General features: G+C 39.6%; 1 protein-coding gene across 6 annotated transcripts in view; it reads left to right on the top strand.

Annotated features, from left to right (window-relative positions):
* The window catches only part of LOC126248551 (GATOR complex protein Iml1), a 637798-nt gene that overhangs the window by 507133 nt on the left and 103394 nt on the right, over positions 1-27271 (top strand). For all 6 annotated transcript variants that reach the window (XM_049949630.1, XM_049949665.1, XM_049949640.1 and 3 more), the window contains one exon: positions 8362-8522. In XM_049949630.1, coding sequence (XP_049805587.1) covers positions 8362-8522 — 161 coding nt within the window. The remainder of the gene's footprint in view (positions 1-8361; positions 8523-27271) is intronic.

Genomic DNA, 27271 nt, shown 5'->3' with positions numbered 1-27271 from the left:
TCCAAGGACAAATACTTTCATAAAAAAATTTGAAATGTTAAAGTACTGAGAGGAGCAGACACAGGTTCAGATCATTATTTAGTCAAAATCAAAATCAAATTCACCCCATTAAGGAAAAAAAAGACATAGAGGAATTGGAGATAAAAGAAAGTATGACCCACATAAATTAATAAAAATGACAAATACTAGGAAAAAACACAAAATACAATAGTAATGGATAATCTTGAGGGATTAATACCAATTTTAAAACAACATGCTGAAGAAGTGGCCCCAGTAAATCAATGTAAAAAACATGCATGGTGGGTTATGGAATGTGATGAGATTCATGATGAAGAACATCAAGCTTAGACAAAATTTCAACCTCACAAAATTGAAAAAAACTGCAACTAACCTCAAAAATGTAAGAAAAAAGTCTCTCAAATCATCAGAAAAACAAAGCAGCAATATCAAATGGATCTACCGAATTCCGTTGAAGAAAACTACTACAAATCCAATTTCAGAGATTATTTTAAAGCCTTTGATAAACAATTATCTAATTACAGTGCTCCCACACTACTGCTTAGAAATAAAGATGGAAGAATAGCCTGTAATAACAAAGGAAAATACAGAAATCATAGTAATAATAATAATAATAATAATAATATTTATTCAACATCGAATAATCAAATACAATCCCTAGAAATAATACAGTTTCAGGACATCATACAGATTATTCTTCTGAATAAGTCAGTTTATAAATTACAAACTAAAGATTTGTTTGTATTAATAAATTTTACATTTTGATGGATTTTACATTTGGTAGTATACAATCACGATATTACAAATATTTTTTATCAACATTATATTAGTTGCAGGTTACTTAAAACTATGAGCTTGACATACTTATGAAGCACTTTTCATACAGATATAATATTCGTCTAGGGAATAAAAAGGTTTTTCAATTAGAATTCTTTTTAGCTGATCTTTTAATTTGTTAGTAGGAAGGGTTGTGAGACTTTTTGGTAGGGCATTGGCTAGCTTCAGCCCAGCATGAAGTGCATTTTTTCATATAAAGCTGTTCTGTGGCTATTTACATGGTATCTGAACTTTTGCCTTGTATCATACTGGTGCAGGTCACAGTTGAAATTCGGATTTATTGTTTTCACAAGCAATATAACTTTCAATATGTATACACCTATAATGGTAAGCACACCTAATTTTGGGAACAGATTCCGACATGATTCTCGAGGTTTGGCACCACAAATAATTCTGATAACTTTTTTCTGTAGTATTAATAATGTACTTAGGTTGGCTTGATTTGTTGCACCCCATATTTCTACAGCATAGTTTAATTTTGATGAGAATAGGGCATGATAAGCAGTTTTAGTACACACATGTCCTTACAATATTTGCTAATCATATTTATAGCAAACACATTCTTCGACAGCTTACATGCTAAGGAATCAATATGCATGTCCCATTTGAGGCTGTCCTGGATTGTAATTCCCAAGAACTTTGTCCATTTTTCCTTTTTTACAATGTCATTTCGTATGGATAATTTCATGTCAAATTCTATTTGTTTCCTTGTGTTAAATTCCATCATTGCTGTCTTTGAAGCATTTACATTTAGATGGCTTTCATTAAAATACTTGACTATTTCATTAGTTACACTGTTGCACAGTACCTCCAGACTATCATAGTCTTTGTGTTTACACACTATTGATGTGTCATCTGCATACAATATTTTTGTACAGTTAGGAGAACAATACTGTATATCATTAACATAAATCAAGAAAAGAAGGGGTCCCAAGACAGAACCTTGAGGCACTCCATATTTGATATCAGTAATTTCAGATTTGTAAGACCCACTGTTTGTTTTAAGCAAGACAAATTGTTTTCTATTGATCATATATGATTTTATTAGCTCATAGCCAGTTCCTCTGATACCCAGGTTCCACAGCTTGTCAAGTAATATGGTGATGTTGACACAATCAAAAGCTTTTTCTAGATCAAGGAACACTCCAGTTACATACTCCTTGTTCTCCATGGCCGTTATTATTTTGTCTATTAATTGTGCTGATGCTACTGATGTTGACTTGTTTTTCATAAAGCCATTCTGATTTTCAAATATTAAATTGTGTTGACTCAGGAATGTCATTAGTCTAGTATAAATAACTTTGAGCAGAAGCATTCTACAAGTACTTGAGTTGCAATGAACCTGAAAAGCTTTTAACAGTAGACACAAGCATTCTTGTAAAAACCAAACCAGAAAATATGAACCTACCTACACTACAAGAAATAGAAATTGCACTTACAGAAATGAGAAACTATAAAGCATGTGGTGAAAATCAAGCATTTGTGGAAATGTAGAAGTATGCTGGTAAAACAACTCAAACATCTTTACATATTATTTTACAAAAGATTTGGGCAACAGAAAAATTCCCAGAAGAAAGGACCACAGCTATAATTAGCCCACTAAGATTTTACTCAACAGGATCAAAGAACAACTGGAGAAGGAAGTGGGGGATTACCAAGGAGGCTTCAGACCTTCGAGAGGTCTTGACAAACCAATAATTACTCTGAAATTAATCATGGCTTATTACCACAAACAAGACAAGCCTTTCTCAAATACATTTATAGGTTTTAAGAAAGCATACGCTTCTATCCATAGACCCTCACTGATGAAAATTTTGACACATTTTGAACTCCACCTAAAATTAATTAAACTGATACAACTTACCTTAACAAATACAAATTTGAAAATTAAGTTCAATGGGGAACATTAGTAACAACTGGTTTAAGGCAGGGAGACAGCCTGTCACTATTCCTTTTTAATGGTGGCCTTGAATATACAATGAGGGAATGGTACAAGGACAATCCAAAGAACATTAAGGTTGGAACACAAAAAGTTGACATAATGTTAAACTGTTAGGATATGCTGATGACCAACTGAAACATTACAAAACAGTCGCACAGCCACAAATAACATATGCTAGAAAAACTATATTTAAAACAACCAATACTATAGCAATAGACAGATTACTTAAAACAGTAAGAAGGATAGTTACACTGTTAAGATGGAGTTTGAAAAATAGCTTCAAATGAAGCAGTTTATAAAGAAATAGAAACAGTGACAAGTACAATAAAAAAGAAACAGATCTGTCTGCTTGAACATTTGATGAGGAGAACAGAAAATAAAATTAGCAGGAGAATAATTGCGAAGTTATGGAATAGTAAGAGTGGCATTAGATGGATAACAGAGATCAAGGAGGACATGATGAAATCACAGATTTGAAGGGCAAGACAGATGGGCTCAAGATACTTCAGGACAAACGTAACACACCACCAGTAAAAATTAACAAACTGAGAATGGGAAGGGTGATTTCGGATGAGGAGAGAAGTGCACAATCTGAAAGAAAGTAAAAGTACTGTGCATACAAAAAACAGAAGAACCTAATTCATAATATTGGCTAAAGTGGACCAGTCAGTTGTTGTGGGCAGTGATGCTGTAAGGGGCATATGTAAGGTTTTTTTGTCTGGTAAAGTGATGATGAATATCATAGTGGTTTTTTCCCCACCAGTCCTTATTTATGACATTAGTTTAAAGAATATGAGTGATTACATAATGTAGATATGTGGTGGAGGAATATCAGCAATTGTAAACAGAGGTGCCCTTGAGTCTCTTGAGTTGCATCCAAATATGATTGAAGTGGCCAGTTTTCGTAGTTTGAAAGTGTTGATAGCTGGGAATTTCCTCAGAAAGTGACTCCATATTTAAGGTGAAGATGAAAGTAGACATGATATGCATTTTACTGAAAATGATTGCTTACTAGTATTGAGTTTGTGACTGAGAGTTTTTAATGCAGAAGTTCTATCAGGGAAAACAATGAAGATTTCTAAAAGTATGTTTATGTGCTACTCAAATTCTTTGCGCTGTAGGTGTCTTGTGAAGTGTGCCCTACAAAATTGGCTTTATATGTAATGCATTTTCTAGTACCAAAAGGTCATTAACATTTGTTTGCTTTGTACTAGTTGCAGACCTGTTGAGTTATCATCTTAGATGTGTCAGTATATTGAGTTAGCTTCCATCATCTGACATATGGCAGTATATTTGAGTTAGCTTGCTTAATATTGACACTTCTCTAATTGTCAAATATTACAGTTTTAGTTGTACATTGTTGTAATGCAGGACATTGTTAGCACTCATATAGATGAATGTAGAATACTGTAGACTACGGTCATTTAATTGAATGTATATCAGTGACAGTACATGAGTCATAATTTGTTGTATCTCTTTGCTGTGTTTCAGAGCGTAGAAGTTTCCATTATATTGCTAATAGACACAGTGGCTGAAGGGAAGGCATTGTACATAAACATTGTTTCACAGAAGCATTTATAATTTAATAATGTGCTGCATTTCCATTCGCCTGCCGCGGTGGTCTAGCGGTTCTAGGCGCTCAGTCCGGAACCGCGCGACTGCTACGGTCGCAGGTTCGAATCCTGCCTTGGGCATGGATGTGTGTGATGTCCTTAGGTTAGTTAGGTTTAAGTAGTTCTAAGTTCTAGGGGACTGATGACCACAGATGTTACGTCCCATAGTGCTCAGAGCCATTTTTTTGCATTTCCATTCCACTTCGACTACACAGTTGGACAACAGACCCAGAGTATTATTGCAATTTCCTTGGTTGTGGATGCAGATATTAGTAAGCTGGTAATTGTGACATTGAACAGATTGCACTTCATCAGAATGCATATTTCTACCACCTCTTATCAGCATGTGGATGCTTTCATATCATGGAAACATATTGTCCAGCTCACCATTCAAAATGCTCTAAAATTTCCAAACCAACAGTGGACAAACTGGAGAGATAAATTTGGACCAGAAGCAACTCATCATAGATACTGCATAACTTTTTTGAGGTTTCTGTCACCTCCTAGCAGGGCAGTCACAAGTGTGTATCCTGTGTACTGTCATCAGAAGATAAATGCAGGAGTTCTCAAGCTGAACAGCACTGTATCTCATCTGGCCAGTTTACATATTTCTGGCCCTGTTTGTTCCTATAATTTTTACGCAAGCCTGCAAGAAATACTGGTTCCTAAACTCTGCCCATTATAGGGTTATCTGTTGAGTTTTTCAAAGTGAATGATTCACATTCCAGTTGCATATTTGTAGTGTAACTCTGGTATGTAAGGTTTTATGCCATATTAGCCACCAATTTTTCTATCATTTCAAATTGAGTGGAATTGTGGTTAACCATTTCACTGCATTCAGTAGACAGTGAACCAATCAATTGTATTATACACAAGATTCTGCAACTAGGGATTGTTGAGTATCTACACTATTTCCAGTGTGGATACTGTTATTCACATTGCACCAAATATTGTGTGCGTGCAATTCCCTTTACACGCTTTGAGGAGAGGTCCCTTTCATAAAAAGGGGGGGGGGGGGGGGGTAATAAATGTGGCCTCTAAAATGTATACCTTAAAAGCTATGACCACTTGTTCCTCTTTGATACTGTGAAACCCATCTGTTCCACTGAAAGCTCTTTGCTTTCCATATTTGGGGAAGGGGACCAAAACAAGAAAAAAGGTCCTGTAAACGTGGACTCTAAATCTCATACCAATAGTAGAGGTGTGTTTCACAGTAGCGAAGATGAACAAGTGCTCATAGCTCTTAAGGTAAGATTTTCGAGTGCATGTTTACTAGACATTTTTTTCTTGTTTTGGTCCATACTATCTCCTCCAAAAATATGGAAAGCAAAGAGCTTGCAGTAGATTAAAAAAATCACACATCTCTTTCCTCCTCTCTGTGTTCACCTCTTCCTCCCTCAGTCTCTCTATCCACTTCAGTTCACCTGCTCCTCCTCCCTTCTCTGATCATCTCCTCTTCCTTCCCCTATCTGTCTAGCCCCCCTCCCCCTCTTTATGCCCATATATTGCTCCTCCTCTTTGTGTCCATCTTCTCCTCACCCTCCTCTCTTCCCATCTCCTTCTCCCCCTCCTCTTCCCATCTCCTTCTCCCCCTCCTCTTCCCATCTCCTTCTCCCCCTCTATCCCCATCTCCATCTCTCCCTCTCTCTGTATATCTCCTCCTCCCCCTCTTTACATCCATATCCTCCAACATTTCTCTGCCCATCTCCCACATCCCTGTACCTATCTATCTCCTCCTGCCCCACTCTCCCTAACCACCTCCTCCTCTTCATCTCTTGCTGACCCCTTCTCCCTATCCATATCCTCCTTTCCTCTTCCCCCTATCCATCTCTTCCTTCCCTCCTCCCCCTATCCACCTCTTCCTTCCCTCCTCCCCCTGTCCATCTCCACCTTCCCCCTCTCTGTCCATCTCCACCTCCCCACTCTCTGTCCATCTCCACCTCCCCCCTCTCTGTCCATCTCCACCTCCCCCCTCTCTGTCCATCTCCACCTCCCCCCTCTCCCTCTGTCCATCTCCACCTCCCCCCTCTCCCTCTGTCCATCTCCACCTCCCCCCTCTCCCTCTGTCCATCTCCACCTCCCCCTCTCCCTCTGTCCATCTCCACCTCCCCCCTCTCCCTCTGTCCATCTCTACCTCCCCCCTCTCCCTCTGTCCATCTCCACCTCCCCCCTCTCCCTCTGTCCATCTCCACCTCCCCCCTCTCCCTCTGTCCATCTCCACCTCCCCCCTCTCCCTCTGTCCATCTCCACCTCCCCCCTCTCCCTCTGTCCATCTCCACCTCCCCCCCTCTCTCTCTGTCCATCTCCACCTCCCCCCCTCTCTCTCTGTCCATCTCCACCTCCCCCCTCTCTCTCTCTGTCCATCTCCACCTCCCCCCTCTCTCTCTCTGTCCATCTCCACCTCCCCCCTCTCTCTCTCTGTCCATCTCCACCTCCCCCCCTCTCTCTCTGTCCATCTCCACCTCCCCCCCTCTCTCTCTCTGTCCATATCCACCTCCCCCCCCCCTCTCTCTCTCTGTCCATCTCCACCTCCCCCCTCTCTCTCTGTCCATCTCCACATCCCCTCTCCATCTGTCCACCTCCACATCCCCCCTCTCTCTCTGTCAACCTCCTCCTCCCCCCTCTCTCTCTGTCCATCTCATCAGCCACTCTCTCTTCCTACCTCTTCTTTCCCCCTTTTTGCTGTGCATCCACTGTTCTTTCCCCCTTTTTGCTGTGCATCCACTGTTCTTTCACCCTTTTTGCTGTACATCCACTGTTCTTTCCCCCTTTTTGCTGTGCATCCACTGTTCTTTCCCCCTTTTTGCTGTGCATCCACTGTTCTTTCCCCCTTTTTGCTGTGCATCCACTGTTCTTTCCCCCTTTTTGCTGTGCATCCACTGTTCTTTCCCCATTTTTGCTGTTCATCCACTGTTCTTTCCTCCTTTTTGCTGTTCATCCACTCTTCTTCCCCCATTTTTCTGTTCATCCAATTCTCTTCCCCCCTCCCCTCCTGTCCATATTCTCTCCTGCGCCCCCCCCCCCCTGTCTCTCTCTCAATCTATCTCCTTTTGCCCACCCTCTCTCTCTGTGTCCATATCCTGATATCCATCTCTCCCTGTCTCCTCCCATCCCCTCATACTATCTATCTCTTCATGCCCCCACTCTGGGTCCACCCCCCCCCCCCCCCCCCGTTCCCTCTCTCCCTGTCTATTGCCTCTTGCTCCCCATCTCCCCATCCATTCCCTCCTGCCCCCCTCACACCCTACTCATTCCCTCCTGCCCCCTTTCATCCTACTCATTCCCTCCTGCCCCCCCTTCTTACCCTAATCATTCCCTCCTGGCCCCCCTCTCTCCCTGCCCATTCCCTCATACTCCTTCTTCCCCTATCTGTTACCTCCTGTCCCCCTCTCTCTGTTCATCCCCTCCTCTGTACACAACCTTCCCCCCATCTGTTCCCATCAGCATGTGGGGCTCCTGCAAAAAAACATGCCTATCTATCATGCCGATCCTACGTTCTCACAACACACCTGCCATTCAGGGAAGCCTACTTGTCAGATGCAGAAAAATCTTTTTTTCTCATATCCTGGTTCCTGTGTGAGGTGATTCTTGTTTGGTAAGCACTAAGTATACCAAATTTAGTTGAATTCAGTCCAGTGTTTTAGGAGGAGATGCTGGACATAACACACACACACACACACACACATTCTTTTATATGTATATTTGAGAGCCATGATTGCCCGTTTGCAAACCATTAGATCCCTTAAGAGTGTTCATGTTATCATCTCAGACTTTTGTATTGTTTGTATATATACTGAAGCAAGTAATGCTGAGCATCACCAAACTAAGTAACATAATTAAAAATATTGTTGCTTATATGAAACCAGCAGCCCATCTGTTTATTGTCAAGTAAGCATACATTTTTAATGGAAACACTGAAAAATATTAATAAGTGTATGTTTCCTTTTCCAGTGCCATTATACAAGCATACACACTTGGAAACAGATGTCAACAACAAGAGTGATCGCATTGAATGGGGTCATGCCCGTTATCAGTCTGTTTTCAGACCAAACAGAGCATATGAACTAGTTGTGCAGTGGGTTGCTTCCTCAGGGACAATTGTAGCAGAATTGGTATGTTGAATTTTCACAATATATCTTAATAAAATATTGTATTATTTTATGTCTGTTACAACCCTTTGCCAATATCACGAATTTGCTTAAAGTCTTCATTTTGCTCCTGTTGTGGCATTTTTTATGTGGAAATATTAATGCTTCATTAATCCACTGATAAATTGGTTACACAGATATTTCTGCCTGGAGTTATGAATAGAACTTGCTATACTGAGTTAATGCAAAACGTAGTAAGGTCAGGAAGTTCAAATATTCTGATTAAGATGGGGCTCCATCCGTACTAGGAAAGTCTGAGACATATGAATGGTCCCCCATAACAGTGTTGTACATCACATTTTGCCCTTTTTCAGAACTGATGAAAAATGTATTCAACCGTAAAAGTGCTCATGTTTATATAAAAAATAACCAGGGTTATGAATTGTGTTTTGTAGAAGAGCTTGCTTCGTACATTGGCACACATTTATTCTGCTGTAAGGAAAACAATTACTGTCCCTAGAATATAGTAGTACATCACTACAACACTATAAATTGCTATATATCATTCATTAGCATTTTTATAAATATTTTTATTAATACTAGAACTTAGTAACACAGTAAAGAAATGCAGTGTGGAATAGAAGTATTTGTTTATCACAAACATCAATACTATCAGCAGTAACAAAAGTTTTCATCATACTGGCTTTATAATGTAGTCAGTCTTAGTGACAAAGCTTGTAACACAGTATGCTAAACCAGTGACCTGTAAAATTTTCTGTACCATGGCTTTAAGTACTGCAACATTAAGATCAAATCCATATTTTTTGCCAGTGAAAGAGGAATCAACTTTTTTTGTAATGGTGAGAACTGTTGCTGTGATATTGGAAACGCATGATGCAGTTAGTGTCCTCTTCTCTTCTTGAGAAGAGTGTTATGATGTGAAGCTTATAAAACATTGTGGCTTTCTCTTATGAAAAATGCATTTGGGTCATGAGACATAAGTTTTAAACACATGACTTTCATAATTTTTACTTAAAAATCTTGTTTGATGTCTGCCTCTCTCTGTGAAAAATCAAAAAGTATACTTGGGCCATTTTTCTACTTTTTTCTTTCTATGAGTGTGATATCTCTGTCACAGGGCAAAAACCTATGAATGAGATAAAAAATTTTTGCTCAATCTGAGAAAAATACCCTGCATGTAGTAAATGCCTGTACACTGATAGCAATTTCCAGTTATTATTTTGGCCAGCACAGTGGTCAGACTAAACAATAAGTTGATTTCGTTGGTCATGCTCTAATGACTTGTACATGTCTATTACATATTTAAACATGTAAGAAGCAACTTCAGCTGATCCCATTTTTCCCAGCCATTCATGCCATCTGTGCATTGTTGCGTCATCTGTTTTAAGGCTGTTAATGGCCAAGTTGTAACAGGAAAGTTACCATTGGTACTAGATGTTAGATTACTTTAATGTGGGGCAAGACAAGGCCTGCTGAAGATCTTTACATAATAAAGCAACAGCTTTATTTGCCGGTGATATCGTAGAATCAGTTTTCAGCTCTGCATAAGCATTGTCAGCTTTGTGGTGACAAAGCTCACTCTGGACATGAATTAAACACCTATCTATGTCATTATCAGCCTCAGTCATTTTAATATACAGCTCATTAACATATTTACAAATGTCTGTTCCAGAAAGACCAATTTTGAGATTGTACGCTGATTTGAAAATTTCTTCTTATAAGAGTTTGCTTGCATTAACATCCAGGTATTTTTACTTCAACAGCCTATACATTATACATATGTTCAGGTCTGGGAATAGATATTTAGAGTCTGTTTGTACATGAATGTAATGACTGATTTGTTTAGGGAAAGTTTGAATATGCTCTTTAACTGAAGTCTCTACATTAGCTGAGATAGCATATGATCGATTGGCTTGTTTTCTGCATAAATCAGTAGAGATCTGGACACCAGTTTTCATTTTATCTTGCAGTACCTGCAGCATTTGTGGTGTCAGAGAGAAAGTATTGCAGAGTGTTTTCATCCAGATTTGTGTTTCTTTATTGTCAAGCATTATGAAATACCTGAAAGTACATTTCTATCACAATGATGTAACTGTATTGTTGCCTCATTGTTTTGCCGGTTCATTAAAGTGTATGTACTTGTAAGGTAACTGTGATTGACTCTTGTAATCAAACCCACAGAACTTGTTATAGAGGGTTAGCTTTTGTTTAATGGTGAGTTTAACACAGCAAACATCCACTAGGATTACTTGCAAGATCCTGAAGTAACCACAGTTATATCCTGTAATATGTAATAAATAATATCACATAAGACTGACTGATTGCTAGTAGATATACACTGCCATGCACTTCATAATAGTCTGGTTGTGAATTGAATCCTGTAGCATAACGTGAATTCAACTTCTTATGCATGTCAACTGAGGAAGATTTAATATGTTTACAGAAAACAATAATATGTAGAGGTTAAAGCATTGTTTTGAAAGTGAAACTACTCTGCTCACCGCTTCCAGTACTGGTATAAACAAGCACGCCTATAAGTGATATGCAATGTTTTTGCACTTGCCTTGTCTTAAGGTGATTTCCCATCTATGTTATCATCTTTCACAGTTTTATATGGTTTTCCAGTGTTTTGCAGCTTCTTTCTCACATTATTTGACCATTTATCTGTGTTGATTTTTTTATTTTTTCCCTTGTTTGTTGCATTTAAGGCATGAGTAAAAATACTGACGCAATTGACATCGGCTACCTTTTACGGTATACGTTATTCCAGGGATGCATATTCTCCAAACTCGCGTCATGATAGCAGCAGCCAATTCCAGAGATTATGTACAACTTTACTATGTGTATAACTCAGCTTGCCCAGAAAATGATGTACAACATGGCTCAGGGAACCATTCATTTATTGATTAGAACTAACCTAGACCCTGGGCTGTGTTACAGCTACATTGAAGATTTCAGAGGCGACCCAATTACACACTCTATCCAAAAGTTTACATATTGTATCTCCTTTTCACTTCATAAACAACTGCTAAACAACACCAAAAGCTAACACCAATATGAGATCTATGTGTAGCATATTTATTCATTCATTGACATCATTTCCCAACACTTTATCACTATAAATTGTACTAAAGAACATACTTTGGAGAGATCCTTAATGTAATGTATATTAGCTTCACTGCATGCTCAATGTTTTTTATGTTTTCAGTTCTGAACTTGTTTTGGATCAACTTGATCTTTTGATACCACCCGTCAGTTTTGAGCTGTGATGTGTTAGGTGACGACATTTATTAATGAGCTGAGGCTCCTAATCATTCATATATTAAACCTTATCTGTGGTTGTCCTAGTAGTGACCAAAAACAGTTATTACATTTTACATGAACTTTGAATTAGTTATAAATAAATTTTCCTTTCTGAAATAAAATATTTCCACAGGATGCTAGTTGCTGTGGGAAATTGAGTCTCAAATTTTGTATTATAGGGATGTAATGTATTCATCCTTTATTTTCTTTGTTTCATTCCTTTGTTTCATTATTTTGTTTTGTTCATTCCTGACCTTGCTATGATTCTTACAAAATGGATCCTTCATTAATATTTCAAAGTCATATACTGTAGTGGAAGATGGAAGATCAGGAGGTGACTATTAACATTTTACGAAAGTTAATTGTAGTTGGAGAATATTGGAGATGTCATGTGTATGGTGTTAATATGATTTGATGAAAATTTTGTCTGAGTGCTCATCCGACTGCTAGTTGTGGAGGTGTCAGTGATAATTTGTGGCAGCCAAAAAGGTGTGGTACATGGCTTAAGATATCAACATATTATTTTTGTTATGAGTGATGTTTTTGAATAAATAGTAATAGATTGTGTATTGGTATCATATTTTGGCATTTCTTATGAATGTATATTCTGGAATATTTGACGTTTGTATAAATAACAACACTCCCTTTCCAAGAGTTCTGTTCTGTTCTAGCTGTACACTGGGGTTTGTAATGAACTTTTTTCCTGTGCTAATATTTTACTTTACAGACAGCTCTGCTTTGATTTCAGATTTGGATTTGATTCTGGTTACAAGATGACATGAAATTCTGTTAGACATTTTTCTAGTTATTTTGCTAGGACCTTTGCTGTTGCTTCACAGTGCACCAATTTGGGTTCAGTCTGTATATATGATTTTGTGTGTGTGTGTGTGTGTGTGTGTGTGTGTGTGTGTGTGTGTGTGCGTGCGCATCCACAATGTGATGACTCTATCATGTTCTGTCAAAGTTCCACTCACCTTACATCTCCATCACCTATTCTTTGCTTAAGGTAGTTTAGATTGAGTGATATCTGTGTTTAGTGGATGGTCTATACATTGTAAGTAAATCCATAAATAAAAACATCATGTTTCCACATTCACTGCATGCACATTGGAACGGCATGGATGCCATAGTAATCCCTAGCCTACACGTCAGTGCTTATATACCCGCACTGAAGTCACGCTATGTTTCATACATATGTATTATGGCAAACTTCTTACCAAATGCATCCAAACAGGACCAACATGCTGTTATGCTTTCTTGGCTGCTGAAGGACAAACACCAATAGACACCCATCGGACAATGAATAATGTAATGGGGCAGCACGTAGTCAAAACCACCGTTATAAAGTGATGTGCCAAGTTCCGTGCTGGTAGCTATCCAACACAAGACACCTGTCAATCTGGGAGGCCACCATCATCAACTACGGACAAGTGGGAGATACCTGAGCTCCTGCTCTATAACCCGGGTCTCTCCCCATGCGATTATCACACCTTTGGCCCCATAAAAAAGCCCTTGAAGGGTCAATGATTCCTGTTGGACAAGGATGTGCAGCAGGCAGTTATGGACTTCTGTGCACAACAGGACTCAGTGCTGTACCAAATGGGAATGTTCAACCTGGCATGTCAATGGGATGATTGCCTCCATGCTCATGGTGATCTTGCCTGATTGGTATGCCAATTCTGGACAGTACTGCCTTCGGATGTAAACTTTTTGATCAGCCTATACAACTGCAGCATACCATGAGTCTGAAAGTAGCACAATACAAACTAAGCATCCAATTTAATGGGCAAAACTTTGCAACCGGATCTTAAAACAAAAATGAACAAAATTGTTGTGCCCAGACTCGTTCTAAAGATAAATAAAGAACAAAAACAGTGTATATACACACAAGGGTATACACATAATTTCAACAGAGGAATGTACAATGCAGCTGTGTGGTTGTGAAGTGAATAGTCTATTTTTGTGTTTCACCTGTCTTGTTACAGTCACAATGATAGTGCCTGGATTGTGAATGGTATCACAGTCTTAAAGAATTGTAATGCAAAGGTGAAAATAGCATAATTCCAGTGAAAAACATTTAAATGGTATTAGTCACTTTTCAGTGCTGGGGAAATTCGACATTATGTGCCAACTAGATAGTGTTTACTTCCTTAATACAAAGATGTACAATGAAAATGTGTCAAAGAAATGGGTAAAATGGTAAACAGCCTTTAATTTTGCAGGAAATTTGTGATTGCCTTAAGGGGCCATGATGAAACAGAAAATTCCAAAACCCCAAAACTTTTTTTGAGGGCTGGTCGGTCTAATGTGAGAACTGGACAGCATCTTGAAGCAGCACACTGAAAAATCAGAAAAACAGGTTTTCTTAGGTCTGTCCAAAACAATTCAAAATGAACTTTTGGAACCAATTTATGAGGAATGAACTGTCAAAGTCAATTGATGAAACCACTTACTGTGCAGATTTTTCACTACTGGTGCTAATAATTTTTTATGAGCTGCTAGGGACAATAAATGAAAGATATTTTCCTTGGTATGACCTAAAAGACACTCTGCAGATAGTGTAACTGTCACTATTCTTAGCAAGCTAGACAAAATGAAAGTAAATGAGACACACAAAAAAAAAAATGATATCTCAATGCTACAATGGTGCTCCTGTTATGAGTGGCCACAAATGCAGAGGTCAATTTAGAATTAAAGAGATGTATGAAAATGCTCACTTTATTCACTATGTGCACATCAGGTAAGTTTTATGCATCGTGTGTAGGCAATCTTCAGCCACTTGGAATGGAGATCTACCTGTATTTGTCTCCTAAGCACACAGCCATTCTTGATGAGGTAGTAAAGAAACGTATTCCTATATGACCTGAGTCCATCAGATGGAATTTCAAACTGTGGACTATAACCACTATATACAAACACCAAACAGGAATTGTTAAGCGAGTGGGAAAAAAATATTGATGATGATACTAATGAATAGAGGACAATAAACAAAGTTATGGAATGGAATGGAAGGAAGAAAGGAAGGAAGGAAGGAAGATAAGGGTTTAACATCCCACTGACAACGAGGTTATTAGAGATGGTGCACAAGCTCGGACTGCTTTTTGTTAAGGATGGGAAAGGAAATAGGCCATGCCCTTTCAAAGGAACCATCCTGGCATTTGCCTGGAGCGATTTAGGGAAATCACCAAAACCTAAATCTGAATGATTTAAAGGGGATTTGAACCCCCATCCTTCCCAAAGTTAGTTCAGTGTGCAAACTACTGTGCCGCCTTGCTAGGTATGGGACTAAGGAGGTTCCTGCAAGAGGAGACTTCCTCTCCTGGTTACATCTTTCAGTAAAGTCATGCCTCATTGTGAAATTCTGTTCAGTGAGCTACAACAAAGCAATACTGATGCAGTGGCAACTACTGAATACGTATCTCATTTTGCAGCATCAGATGGAAGAACCAACTGGAAAACAGATGTTTCATAGAATCAAGAAAGGTGTGTGCACAAGATATCTGAGACTGTGTCATGACTTAGATCAATGATCAATTCAGTTTTAATAATGATTTATCAGAGGCACAACTATTAGAGCCATTGTTTTTGGATCATCAGATTTTTCCCATAAAAAGAACTGAAAGCAGCTGTTAATTTCTTTAAATTACAATCTTCAGACTTTGTAGGCCAAAGGTATCTGTAAAAGCATTAGGTGCTTTGACTTTATTTCCCTACCTTTATGAAAACAGTTTGGCAAAATCTTTTCTTCAAAGTGCCTAACAAGTGCAGCCAATATGGATCTTTCCAATGACAACCATGGAGGCAGAACACTGCTCCTGTACACTAAAAACATTGAAAACATTCATGCAATATATGATGAATGAGGATAGGCTTCATGCAGCTGCAATGTGCTTCCTGAGAAAGAACTACTGAACTGTTTGACTTTTAGTGAAATGGATCCAGACTATTTTGCAGTGCAAATGGGGAGAAAAACTGACTTCATCAGTAAAAAAAATGAATTAAGACAAGCAAAGGATGCATTAATAGGTGATAAGAAACAATTTATTTGTTATAACAACCTCTTTAGCCTACTAAATGAAGTGTTTAAAAAGGCTGGTTTCCACGAAAGTCTCATTTTCTAATACTTTACAATAACAAATTTTACTAAAAATGATACATTTTGGAGAGATCTTTAATATGTCGTACTACTTAAACTACACATTTTAACAGTACAAAAGTATAAATACTAATACCAACACACACTAACATTGGTAACACTTAAATCAACATGGCAGTTGCTTAGTTTGCTTCTGTCATCAGCCAGTCACAACAATGACCCATGACACCCTGGGAACATCACTGTTTCATCCCATAAAATCATAAATACTGTAGACTGAACACACACAAAACACTGGGTAAATCAGACTGTTCAACTGTTTGATATCACCAATTGAAAAATGAGAATCTGTGGTTGGGTTGGGGATAGGGAGGGGGGGGGGGGGGGGGAGAGACAACGACACTCCACAAAATCACAACAACAAATGAAACATCCAGAGAAACGAGATACAACATTATTTTCAAGAGGGCAAATATCACAAAACTTATAGAAAACATCTGTTGGGCTATCTACAAGTGGTGTTCCGAAAGTTAGTACAAACTTATTAGAAAATATAAACCATCACTGATTTTTTCAAAAAACTGTTTCTATTTTATTCTTTGCATGATTCTCTACTTTTCCAAATCATTTTCACATTTGTTTAAACATTTGTCATAATATTTTACAAGCTTTTGTATCTGTAAGTCATAGACATCTGCCATCTGTGCAGAAACCAGTTTTTAATTGCTTCTTTCACCTTGTTGTCTGTTGTGACGCCCTTGCCATCTTTTGGTGCCAAATCTGTACTGTACAGTGGGTGGACAATCTGTTTCCATCCAAAAGATCTGATCAGATTTTGGGTGTGAATGGCAGAAATGGGCCTGACACTTTCATGCAAAAAGGAAACTCGAGGTGTCATAAGGTTACACTGCTTATTCTGTATTACATATTGAATTTTAGTCACAGTAAAGCAATATGCAAATGCATTTATTTTTGCCCCTTGCTGCATTAATTTGACTATAGTACGTTTAAATTAGTTGCGACTTTTGATGTTTGCCTCACCGAAAGGGACATGATGCCATTGTCCAGGTAGCACCAATGGTGATCTGGCTTTCCCGACCATGCCGCCAGCAGTTTGGAAGGCAAATTGCCCCTGTATCCATGCCATGGATGAATAGTACCACATGGTGTCATGCGTTTGATGCACCTACATTCATTAGCTATTGTCGTAAAGTTATATTTTCTGGTGTTAACATGTTCTGCAGTAATTGTGAACAAGTGTTTTGTGTCGGAGTCTCATTAATAATAAGAGTGCAGCACGTCTGAACACGAGATTCGCAACAAAAGTAGTCAACACCAGTTTTGAAGATCATGATGTGCTGCATAACATTCCTGCAAATTCAACAATAGTAATAGACAATTTGCCATAACACTGTTGTGATGGATAAAGCTCCTACAATGCATGGAGGAAAGCAGGTATTTTGTTCTGTGTACAAAGAAATGTTCCACTGGATAAGGGTGAACCTAGATTGTGTAAGACAGACTCAATGGAACTTTTGTAAAAGCCTAAAAAGCCCTGCTGCCAGGTTGACGAACTGGTTAGTGCTAAAGGGCTTTGTTTAATCAGGCTTCCTCCATATCATCCTCAATTAAATCCAACTGAGAATATATGAGCCTAGTTGAAAAGAAATGTGAAAAAAAGCAACAAGAAGTTTATGCTCAGTGAGGTTGAAATGCTGACAAAAGAAGCCACTGCAAATTTTACATCACAGCCATACCAAGAAGGTAGTTGAGGAGATGTGTATTCACGAAGGACTGTGACGAGTTTTGAGTAATATGTTACTTCTCTTTTGCCATGCCTACACATAGCAGAGTTCACAAATATTCATGTCACTAACATTCTCATGCAGTTGAAATTGTGACGGACTTCTAAAACACTACTGAGGGTGAGACAGGTCAATAGCTATGAGAAGGCCCATTCTCAGTACAAAAATAAACATGTAACTTCTTCACTTATATTGTTGCAAAACCCAAACCAAATTTCATTTCATTAGCTATTTATGGTCCTTAAATGTTACATTATTCCATATAAAAACATAGTTGCTTGACTACTGCAGCAGAAATTAAAGTTTTGCATATCACTCATATGGTAAAATACTCTCCTCTTCGTGTGCTATCACTTGCCAAAAATCTTGTTTGGTATCTACACCTACATCTACATCTACATTTATACTCCGCAAGCCAACCAACGGTGTGTGGCGGAGGGCACTTTACGTGCCACTGACATTACCTCCCTTTTCTGTTCCAGTCGCGTATGGTTCGCGGGAAGAACGGCTGCCGGAAAGCCTCCGTGCGCGCTCGAATCTCTCTAATTTTACATTCGTGATCTCCTCGGGAGGTATAAGTAGGGGGAAGCAATATATTCGATACCTCATCCAGAAACGCACCCTCTCGAAACCCGGCGAGCAAGCTACACCGCGATGCAGAGTGCCTCTCTTGCAGAGTCTGCCACTTGAGTTTGCTAAACATCTCCGTAAAGCTATCACGGTTACCAAATAATCCTGTGACGAAACCCGCCGCTCTTCTTTGGATCTTCTCTATCTCCTCTGTCAACCCGATCTGGTACGGATCCCACACTGATGAGCAATACTCAAGTACAGATCGAACGAGTGTTTTGTAAGCCACCTCCTTTGTTGATGGACTACATTTTCTGAGGACTCTCCCAATGAATCTCAACCTGGTACCCGCCTTACCAACAATTAATTTTATATGATCATTCCACTTCAAATCGTTCCGCACGCATACTCCCAGATATTTTACAGAAGTAACTGCTACCAGTGTTTGTTCCGCTATAATATAATCATACAATAAAGGATCCTTCTTTCTATGTATTCACAATACATTACATTTGTCTACGTTAAGGGTCAGTTGCCACTCCCTGCACCAAGTGCGTATCCGCTGCAGATCTTCCTGCATTTCGGTACAATTTTCTAATGCTGCAACTTCTCTGTATACTACAGCATCATCCGCGAAAAGCCGCGTGGAACTTCTGACACTATCTACTAGGTCATTTCTCAGACCATTTATGAGATATGAGCAATTTATGAATATTTTATTCTGGCTTTTTCACTGGCATGTGCGTTCTTGACGGAGCCCTTTACATACATTCAATTTTCTTGGCATTGGAGACAGTTAGTGATATCCCTCAAAGTTTAAAGAATGAAGCTATAAGATGTGAGAAAACCAGAGTTTATTACCAAATAAACTTGCTCAAAATGGAATCACCTGGGACTAGAATAATTTTCCAAATTGGACAAGTTTCTGGATTACACAAAACTCACTGGGCTATGTAAAATTTGTCAGGTATCGTGCACAAAAGTACAGTAAATTTATTTAATTATGCATATACTGTATTTATGTACCTTCACTTCATCACAGTAGAGGTTCATTTACTGCATACTGGACAATAGAACACTGGACTATTACACTAATTAATAAGTAACACGACATTTCTATATTTTTACTCAAACTTTAAATTCGTTTATTATTTATGTACATACATATTATTCCCCTGTTTATTGCTTTACATTTCACTTTTTTTGTCACATATCAAGGAGGGAAACTTGTTTTAATTTCCTGTTCATAATGGTTTTTTTCTAGGCAATTTTTTGCACCATACAATAGTTGCAACAAGTTGGGAGAATTTGTCATCATCATCATCATCATCATCATCATCATCATCATCATCATTTAAGACTGATTATGCCTTTCAGCATTCAGTCTGTAGCATAGCCCCCTTATAAAATTCCTCCATGATCCCCTATTCAGTGCTAACATTGGTGCCTCTTCTGATGTTAAACCTATTACTTCAAAATCATTCTTAACCGAATCCAGGTACATTCTCCTTGGTCTGCCCCGACTCCTCCTACCCTCTACTGCTGAACCCATGAGTCTCTTGGGTAACCTTGCTTCTCCCATGCGTGTAACATGACCCCACCATCTAAGCCTGTTCGCCCTGACTGCTACATCTATAGAGTTCATTCCCAGTTTTTCTTCGATTTCCTCATTGTGGACACCCTCCTGCCATTGTTCCCATCTACTTGTACCTGCAATCATCCAAGCTACTTTCATATCCGTAACCTCAACCTTATTGATAAGGTAACCTGAATCCACCCAGCTTTCACTCCCATGCAACAAAGTTGGTCGAAAGATTGAACGGTGCACAGATAACTTAGTCTTGGTACTGACTTCCTTCTTGCAGAAGAGAGTAGATCATAGCTGAGCGCTCACTGCATTAGCTTTGCTACACCTCGCTTCCAGTTCTTTCACTATGTTGCCATCCTGTGAGAATATGCATCCTAAGTACTTGAAACCGTCCACCTGTTCTAACTTTGTTCCTCCTATTTGGCACTCAATCCGTTTATATTTCTTTCCCACTGACATTACTTCCGTTTTGGAGATGCTAATCTTCATACCATAGTCCTTACATTTCTGATCTAGCTCTGAAATATTACTTTGCAAACTTTCAATCGAATCTGCCATCACAACTAAGTCATCCGCATATACAAGACTGCTTATTTTGTGTTCACATATCTTGATCTCACCCAGCCAGTCTATTGTTTTCAACATATGATCCATAAATAATATGAAAAACAGTGGAGACAGGTTTCAGCCTTGTCTTACCCCTGAAACTACTCTGAACCATGGACTCAATTTACCGTCAACTCTAACTGCTGCCTGACTATCTATGTAAAGACCTTTAATTGCTTGCAAAAGTTTGCCTCCTATTCCATAATCTCGTAGAACAGACAATAACTTCCTCCTAGGAACCCGGTCATATGCCTTTTCTAGATCTATAAAGCATAGATACAATTCCCTGTTCCACTCATAACACTTCTCCATTATTTGCCGTAAGCTAAAGATCTGGTCCTGACAACCTCTAAGAGGCCTAAACCCACACTGATTTTCATCCAATTGGTCCTCAACTAATACTCGCCCTTTCCTTTCAACAATACCTGAGAAGATTTTACCCACAACGCTGATTAAAGAGATACCTCTGTAGTTGTTACAATCTTTTCTGTTTCCATGTTTAAAGATTGGTGTGATTACTGCTTTTGTCCAGTCTGATGGAACCTGTCCCGACTCCCAGGCCATTTCAATTATCCTGTGTAGCCATTTAAGACCTGACATTCCACTGTATTTGATGAGTTCCGACTTAATTTCATCCACCCCAGCTGCTTTATTGCACTGCAATCTATTGACCATTTTCTCCACTTCCTCAAATGTGATCCTATTTCCATCATCATTCCTATCCCATTCTTCCTCGAAATATGAAACATTGCTGATCGTATTTTCACCTACATTGAGCAACTCTTCAAAATATTCCCTCTGTCTGCCGAAGGCATCAACAGGATTCACCAGCAGTTTTCCTGACCTGTCCAAAATACTTGTCATTTCCTTCTTGCCTCCCTTTCGAAGACTGCTAATTACACTCCAGAATGGTTTTCCAGCAGCTTGACCCAAGGTCTCCAACCTGTTTCCAAAGTCTTCCCAAGATTTCTTCTTGGATGCTGCAATTATCTGTTTGGCTTTGTTTCTTTCTTCAACATAACTTTCTCTGTCTACCTGAGTTCTAGTATGTAGCCATTTTTGATGCGCCTTCTTTTTCCTTTTACAGGCTGCCTTGACTGTGTCATTCCACCAAGCTGTTTGCTTCATCCTACTTTTACACACTACTGTTCCAAGACATTCTTTAGCCACTTCTAGTACTGTGTCCATGTACCTTGTCCATTTCTTTTCCAATGACTGTAATTGACTACATTCAACTAACTGGTACCTTTCTGAGATCGCTGTTATGTACTTGTGCCTGATTTCATTATCCTGAAGTTTCTCCACTCTTATCCTCCTACATATGGACCTGACCTCCTGCACTTTCGGCCTCACAATCCCAATTTCACTGCAGATTAAATAATGATCAGTGTCATCAAAGAATCCCCTGAATACACGTGTATCCCTCACAGCCTTCCTGAATTCCTGATCTGTTATTATATAGTCAATGACAGATCTGGTTTCCCTGCCTTCCCAAGTATACCGGTGAATGTTCTTATGTTTAAAAAAGGAGTTTGTGATTACTAAGCCCATACTGGCACAGAAATCCAAGAGTTGTTTCCCGTTCCTGTTGGCCTCCATATCCTCTCCAAATTTACCCATAACCTTTTCATACCCTTCTGTTCGATTTCCAATCCTGGTATTAAAATCACCCATGAGCAGAACACTGTCCTTGTCCTTTACTCGAACAACTACGTCACTGAGTGCCTCATAAAAACTATCCATCTTATCTTGATCTGTCCCTTCACAATGCGAATATACTGACACAATCCTAATTTTCTTGTTAGACACTGTCAAATCTATCCACATCACTCATTCGTTTACATACCTTACTGCAACTACGCTGGGTTCCATTTCTTTCCTGATGTAAAGCCCTACACCCCATTGTGCTATTCCTGCTTTGACTCCTGACAGGTAGACCTTGTATTCTCCCACTTCCTCTTCTTTCTCACCCCTTACCCGAATGTCACTAACAGCTAAAACGTCCAGCCCCATCTTACTTGCAGCCTCTGCCAGCTCTACCTTCTTCCCCTAGTAGCCCCCATTGATATTAATGGCTCCCCATCTCATTACCATTTGTTTGCCAAGTCGTATCTTAGGAGTCGCTGGTTTGTCAATTAGAGGTGGGACTCCGTCACCTCCAAAGGTCCGAGGCATTTTGCTCTGATTGTTGCCAGCATCATATTTAAAGTACCAGGGAAGCAGGTTGCTAGCCTTACTTGCCCCGAGTCCCATTGAGTTTTACCCCTAACGGTTGAGGGACTAACCGGTGGATTTGGTAGTCTTTGCCGTATGAGCACAAAGGTGACCATGACTCAGAATATGTCCGAGATGCCCAGCCTTATTCCAAAGTAGCTGGTATCCCGACTGTCGGGACCACTTACTTGGCCACTCATACGTTGCCCGTGGTTCATGAACTAGGACATGACTACAGGAACCCACACCATGAACTATGAATTTGTGTGTGCTGAAAATTGCGAACATCTTTTATGCATGCAATGGTTTCTTCAGCATATTAATTTTTCTAGGGACATCATTTTGTTCCTCCTCTTCTTCCTTTGTTTTTTCTTCATCATCCTCTGTGTTGCAGATTTCTATTAAATCTGTTGCTGAAGTTAAAGTGGAGTGAGTTGACAGAAAGTCATCACTTCGAATGTAGTCATCTGCTCTTCATAAAATGTTTTGCATTTTCATTAATCTAGCAATTGATGCGGCGTTTTCTTGAACTTCAGTGGCCACTGAAGCATCTTGTTCTTGACCCCCAAACCCCACGTTGTTGAAGCACTTGGTGACACTTTCGGATTTTATTTCCTTTACTACCAAGCCAATCCAATTTACTGCATCCAGAACAGAAACTGACTGTGTAGGAGCAAACCCTCTTTCAGCTTCTTCAACACTAAGAATAAGAGATTGCATCAGTAATAATCTATAATGACACTTGAATGTGTAAATAACCCCCTGGTCCGTGGGTTGTGTGAGGCTGGTTGAACCGGGAGGGAACCAAGCTAATTTCACATTTGATAATGTTACTTTTGTGTGGCAGGTTGCATTGTCTAGGAAAAGGAGAACTTGGCAATTTCCTTTTTTTCATCTTGGCATTGAAAGAGTTCAGCCATTCTTCCATAAGATCACTCATCATCCATGCCTTTTTATTGCTTTGCCATCTGACTGGAAGCTTAGTGACGTCTATGTTTTTGAAACCATGCAGTTTTGCTGCCTTTCCAGTCACCAGTGGCTTCTCCATTTCATGTAACACATTTCCACACAGCAGTACAGTGAGTCTTTCCTTGGACATTTTTCCGCCGGTGCGCTTTTCACCTTGAATTGCTAGCGATTTTGAAGGCAGCACAGGATAAAATAGTCCTGTTTCATCAACACTGAGCACATCTTTCAGGTCAAAATTCACAATTAAGTTGGACAGTATTGTCTTCCATTCTGTTGCTACAATTTCCCTGCACATCCTTAGCTTCTCCATACACTTCATTCCACACACTATTGTGCTTAGCTTTGAAACTGTCCAGCCATCCTGTGTACGCCTTAAACTCTGTAAATCCAAGCTCTTTATTGACTTTCAGAGCCTCACTCTCCGACATGGGTGCAGATAAAGGTAAGTTTTTTCCTCGCACACTTATGAACCATTTCCACACTGTTTTGTTAATTTGTTCATTTCCGGTCTTCTCTGCTTTTCTTTTCATCTGCCCATTCCCTTTCACCCATTCATCCCAAATCTTAGACTTTTTCCCTTAAAGTCTCATAAATTTGTGTTTTACTGCATTTGAAGCACAACATAATTTTGCACACAGAGCATTTGTCTTTCTCAATCACCTTGGTTACATTGATCTTTTTGTTAAGTTTTAATGACACGTACCATTTGTTCGTCATGTCATTGTATCTATTTAAAGTGCTACTACTCAACTGGAACTGGCAGAAAACAATGATCTTGCCAGGTAAAACCACAGTTTAATGGAACAATACCCACCTCTTTCACTGTGCACATTGCAGCAGAGTGTTGATAGATGTGCAGCAATATTCCTGTATGAGCTGGCATGCATCAGTAATGAGGAGAACAAGAAAGCTGACAAAAAGAGCGCTGATGAACGAACCGTTTCCTTTGATGTACTGTACCAACACCGAGTGTAACTTATTCGTTGTTGCACGGAGCACCACGGTTTTAGGTCCACACCAGCAACACCGTGCTGTGCTGGACCTCTTTTCATGATTTTGCACCACTTAACAGAAGTGCTAAAAGTAACGTCCTTGTAGAGTCATGAATAACTAATGAACTGTCGTACATTAGTAGTGTATAGGCTCTTTCCTGCATTGTTGTTGTTGTTGTTGTGGTCTTCAGTCCTGAGACTGGTTTGATGCAGCTCTCCATGCTACTCTATCCTGTGCAAGCTTCTTCGTCTCCCAGTACCTACTGCAACCTACATCCTTCTGAATCTGCTTAGTGTATTGATCTCTTGGTCTCCCTCTACGATTTTTACCCTCCACGCTGCCCTCCAATGCTAAATTTGTGATCCCTTGATGACTCAAAACATGTCCTACCAACCGATCCCTTCTTCTAGTCAAGTTGAGCCACAAACTTCTCTTCTCCCCAATCCTATTCAATACCTCCTCATTAGTTACGTGATCTACCCACCTTATCTTCAGCATTCTTCTGTAGCACCACATTTCGAAAGCTTCTATTCTCTTCTTGTCCAAACTGTTTATCGTCCATGTTTCACTTCCATACATGGCTACACTCCATACAAATACTTTCAGAAACGACTTCCTGACACTTAAATCTATACTCGATGTTAACAAATTTCTCTTCTTCAGAAACGATTTCCTTGCCATTGCCAGTCTACATTTTATATCCTCTCTACTTCGACCATCATCAGTTATTTTGCTCCCTAAATAGCAAAACTCCTTTACTACTTTAAGTGTCTCATTTCCTAATCTAATCCCCTCAGCATCACCCGATTTAATTTGACTACATTCCATTATCCTCGTTTTGTTTTTGTTGATGTTCATCTTATAGCCTCCTATCAAGACACTGTCCATTTGGTTCAACTGCTCTTCCAAGTCCTTTGCTGTCTCTGACAGAATTACAATGTCATCGGCGAACCTCAAAGTTTTTACTTCTTCTCCATGAATTTTAATACCTACTCCGAATTTTTCTTTTGTTTCCTTTACTGCTTGCTCAATATACAGATTGAATAACATCGGGGAGAGGCTACAACCCTGTCTCACTCCCTTCCCAACCACTGCTTCCCTTTCATGCCCCTCGACTCTTATAACTGCCACCTGGTTTCTGTACAAATTGTAAATAGCCTTTCGCTCCCTGTATTTTACCCCTGCCACCTTCAGAATTTGAAAGAGAGTATTCCAGTTAACGTTGTCAAAAGCTTTCTCTAAGTCTACAAATGCTAGAAATGTAGGTTTGCCTTTCCTTAATCTTTCTTCTAAGATAAGTCGTAAGGTTAGTATTGTCTCACGTGACAAACTGCCTATTGGCTTCGTCCAGTCATCCTGACGATCCATTAACACCAGGATCAAGGAGCATAAGCGACATTGCAGGTTGGGGCAGGTGGAGAAATCGGCCGTGGCAGAACACGCACTGAATGAGACCGACCACGTAATAAAATTCGCCGACACAGAAGTTCTGGCTGTAGAGAACCACTATCACACGCGCTTGTTCAGAGAAGCTGTAGAAATACAAAAACACACGAACAGTTTGAACAAGAAAGAGGAAAGCCTTAAGGTCAACGGATCCTGGCTTCCCGTACTGCAGCGAACGACCGTCGCAGGTAGCAAGAGGAGAACCGCACCGGAAATGACCGCGGAGAAGCCCTCGGACGTTGGCGCGCCAGGTACATATAGTCTGCGCCCGCGAGCTCGGCTCCAGTTCACCACCGGCAATGGAGGGTGAAGCTTTGACAATGCCAGCCACTCGTGCTGGCGAAACGTCAGAAAAATCATTAGATGAACGTCGGCCGAAGAACCCGAGACAGAAGCCAATAGGCAGTTTGTCAACAAGTGGCCACGAAAGCCTCAACAATTTTGCATTGTCTCACGTGTTCCAACATTTCTACGGAATCCACACTGATCTTCCCCGAGGTCTGCTTCTACCAGTTTTTCCATTCGTCTGTAAAGAATTAGCATTAGTATTTTGCAGCTGTGACTTATTAAACTGATAGTTCGGTAATTTTCACATCTGTCAACACCTGCTTTCTTTGGTATTGGAATTATTATATTCTTCTTGAAGTCTGTGGGTATTTTGCCTGTCTCATACATCTTGCTCACCAGATGGTAGAGTTTTGTCATGACTGGCTCTCCCATGGCCATCAGTAGTTCTAATGGAATGTTGTCTACTCCCGGGGCCTTGTTTCGACTCAGGTCTTTCAGTGCTCTGTCAAACTCTTCACGCAGTATCTAATCTCCCATTTCATCTTCATCTACATCCTCTTCCATTTCCATAATACTGTCCTCAAGTACATCGCCCTTGTATAAACCCTCTATATACTCCTTCCACCTTTCTGCCTTCCCATCTTTGCTTAGAACTGGGTTGCCATCTGAGCTCTTGATATTCATACAAGTGGTTCTCTTCTCTCCAAAGGTCTCTTTAATTTTCCTGTAGGCAGTATCTATCTTACCCCTAGTGAGACAAGCCTCTACATCCTTACATTTGTCCTCTAGCCATCCCTGCTTAGCCATTCTGCACTTTCTGTCAATCTCCTTTTTGAGACGTTTGTATTCCCTTTTGCCTGCTTCATTTACTGCA

The sequence above is a fragment of the Schistocerca nitens genome, chromosome 1 (assembly GCF_023898315.1).
Source record: "Schistocerca nitens isolate TAMUIC-IGC-003100 chromosome 1, iqSchNite1.1, whole genome shotgun sequence".
Taxonomy (NCBI): Eukaryota; Metazoa; Arthropoda; class Insecta; order Orthoptera; family Acrididae; genus Schistocerca; species Schistocerca nitens.
Note: the sequence above shows the minus strand (reverse complement) of the source record. Positions and strands in the feature narration are given on the sequence as shown.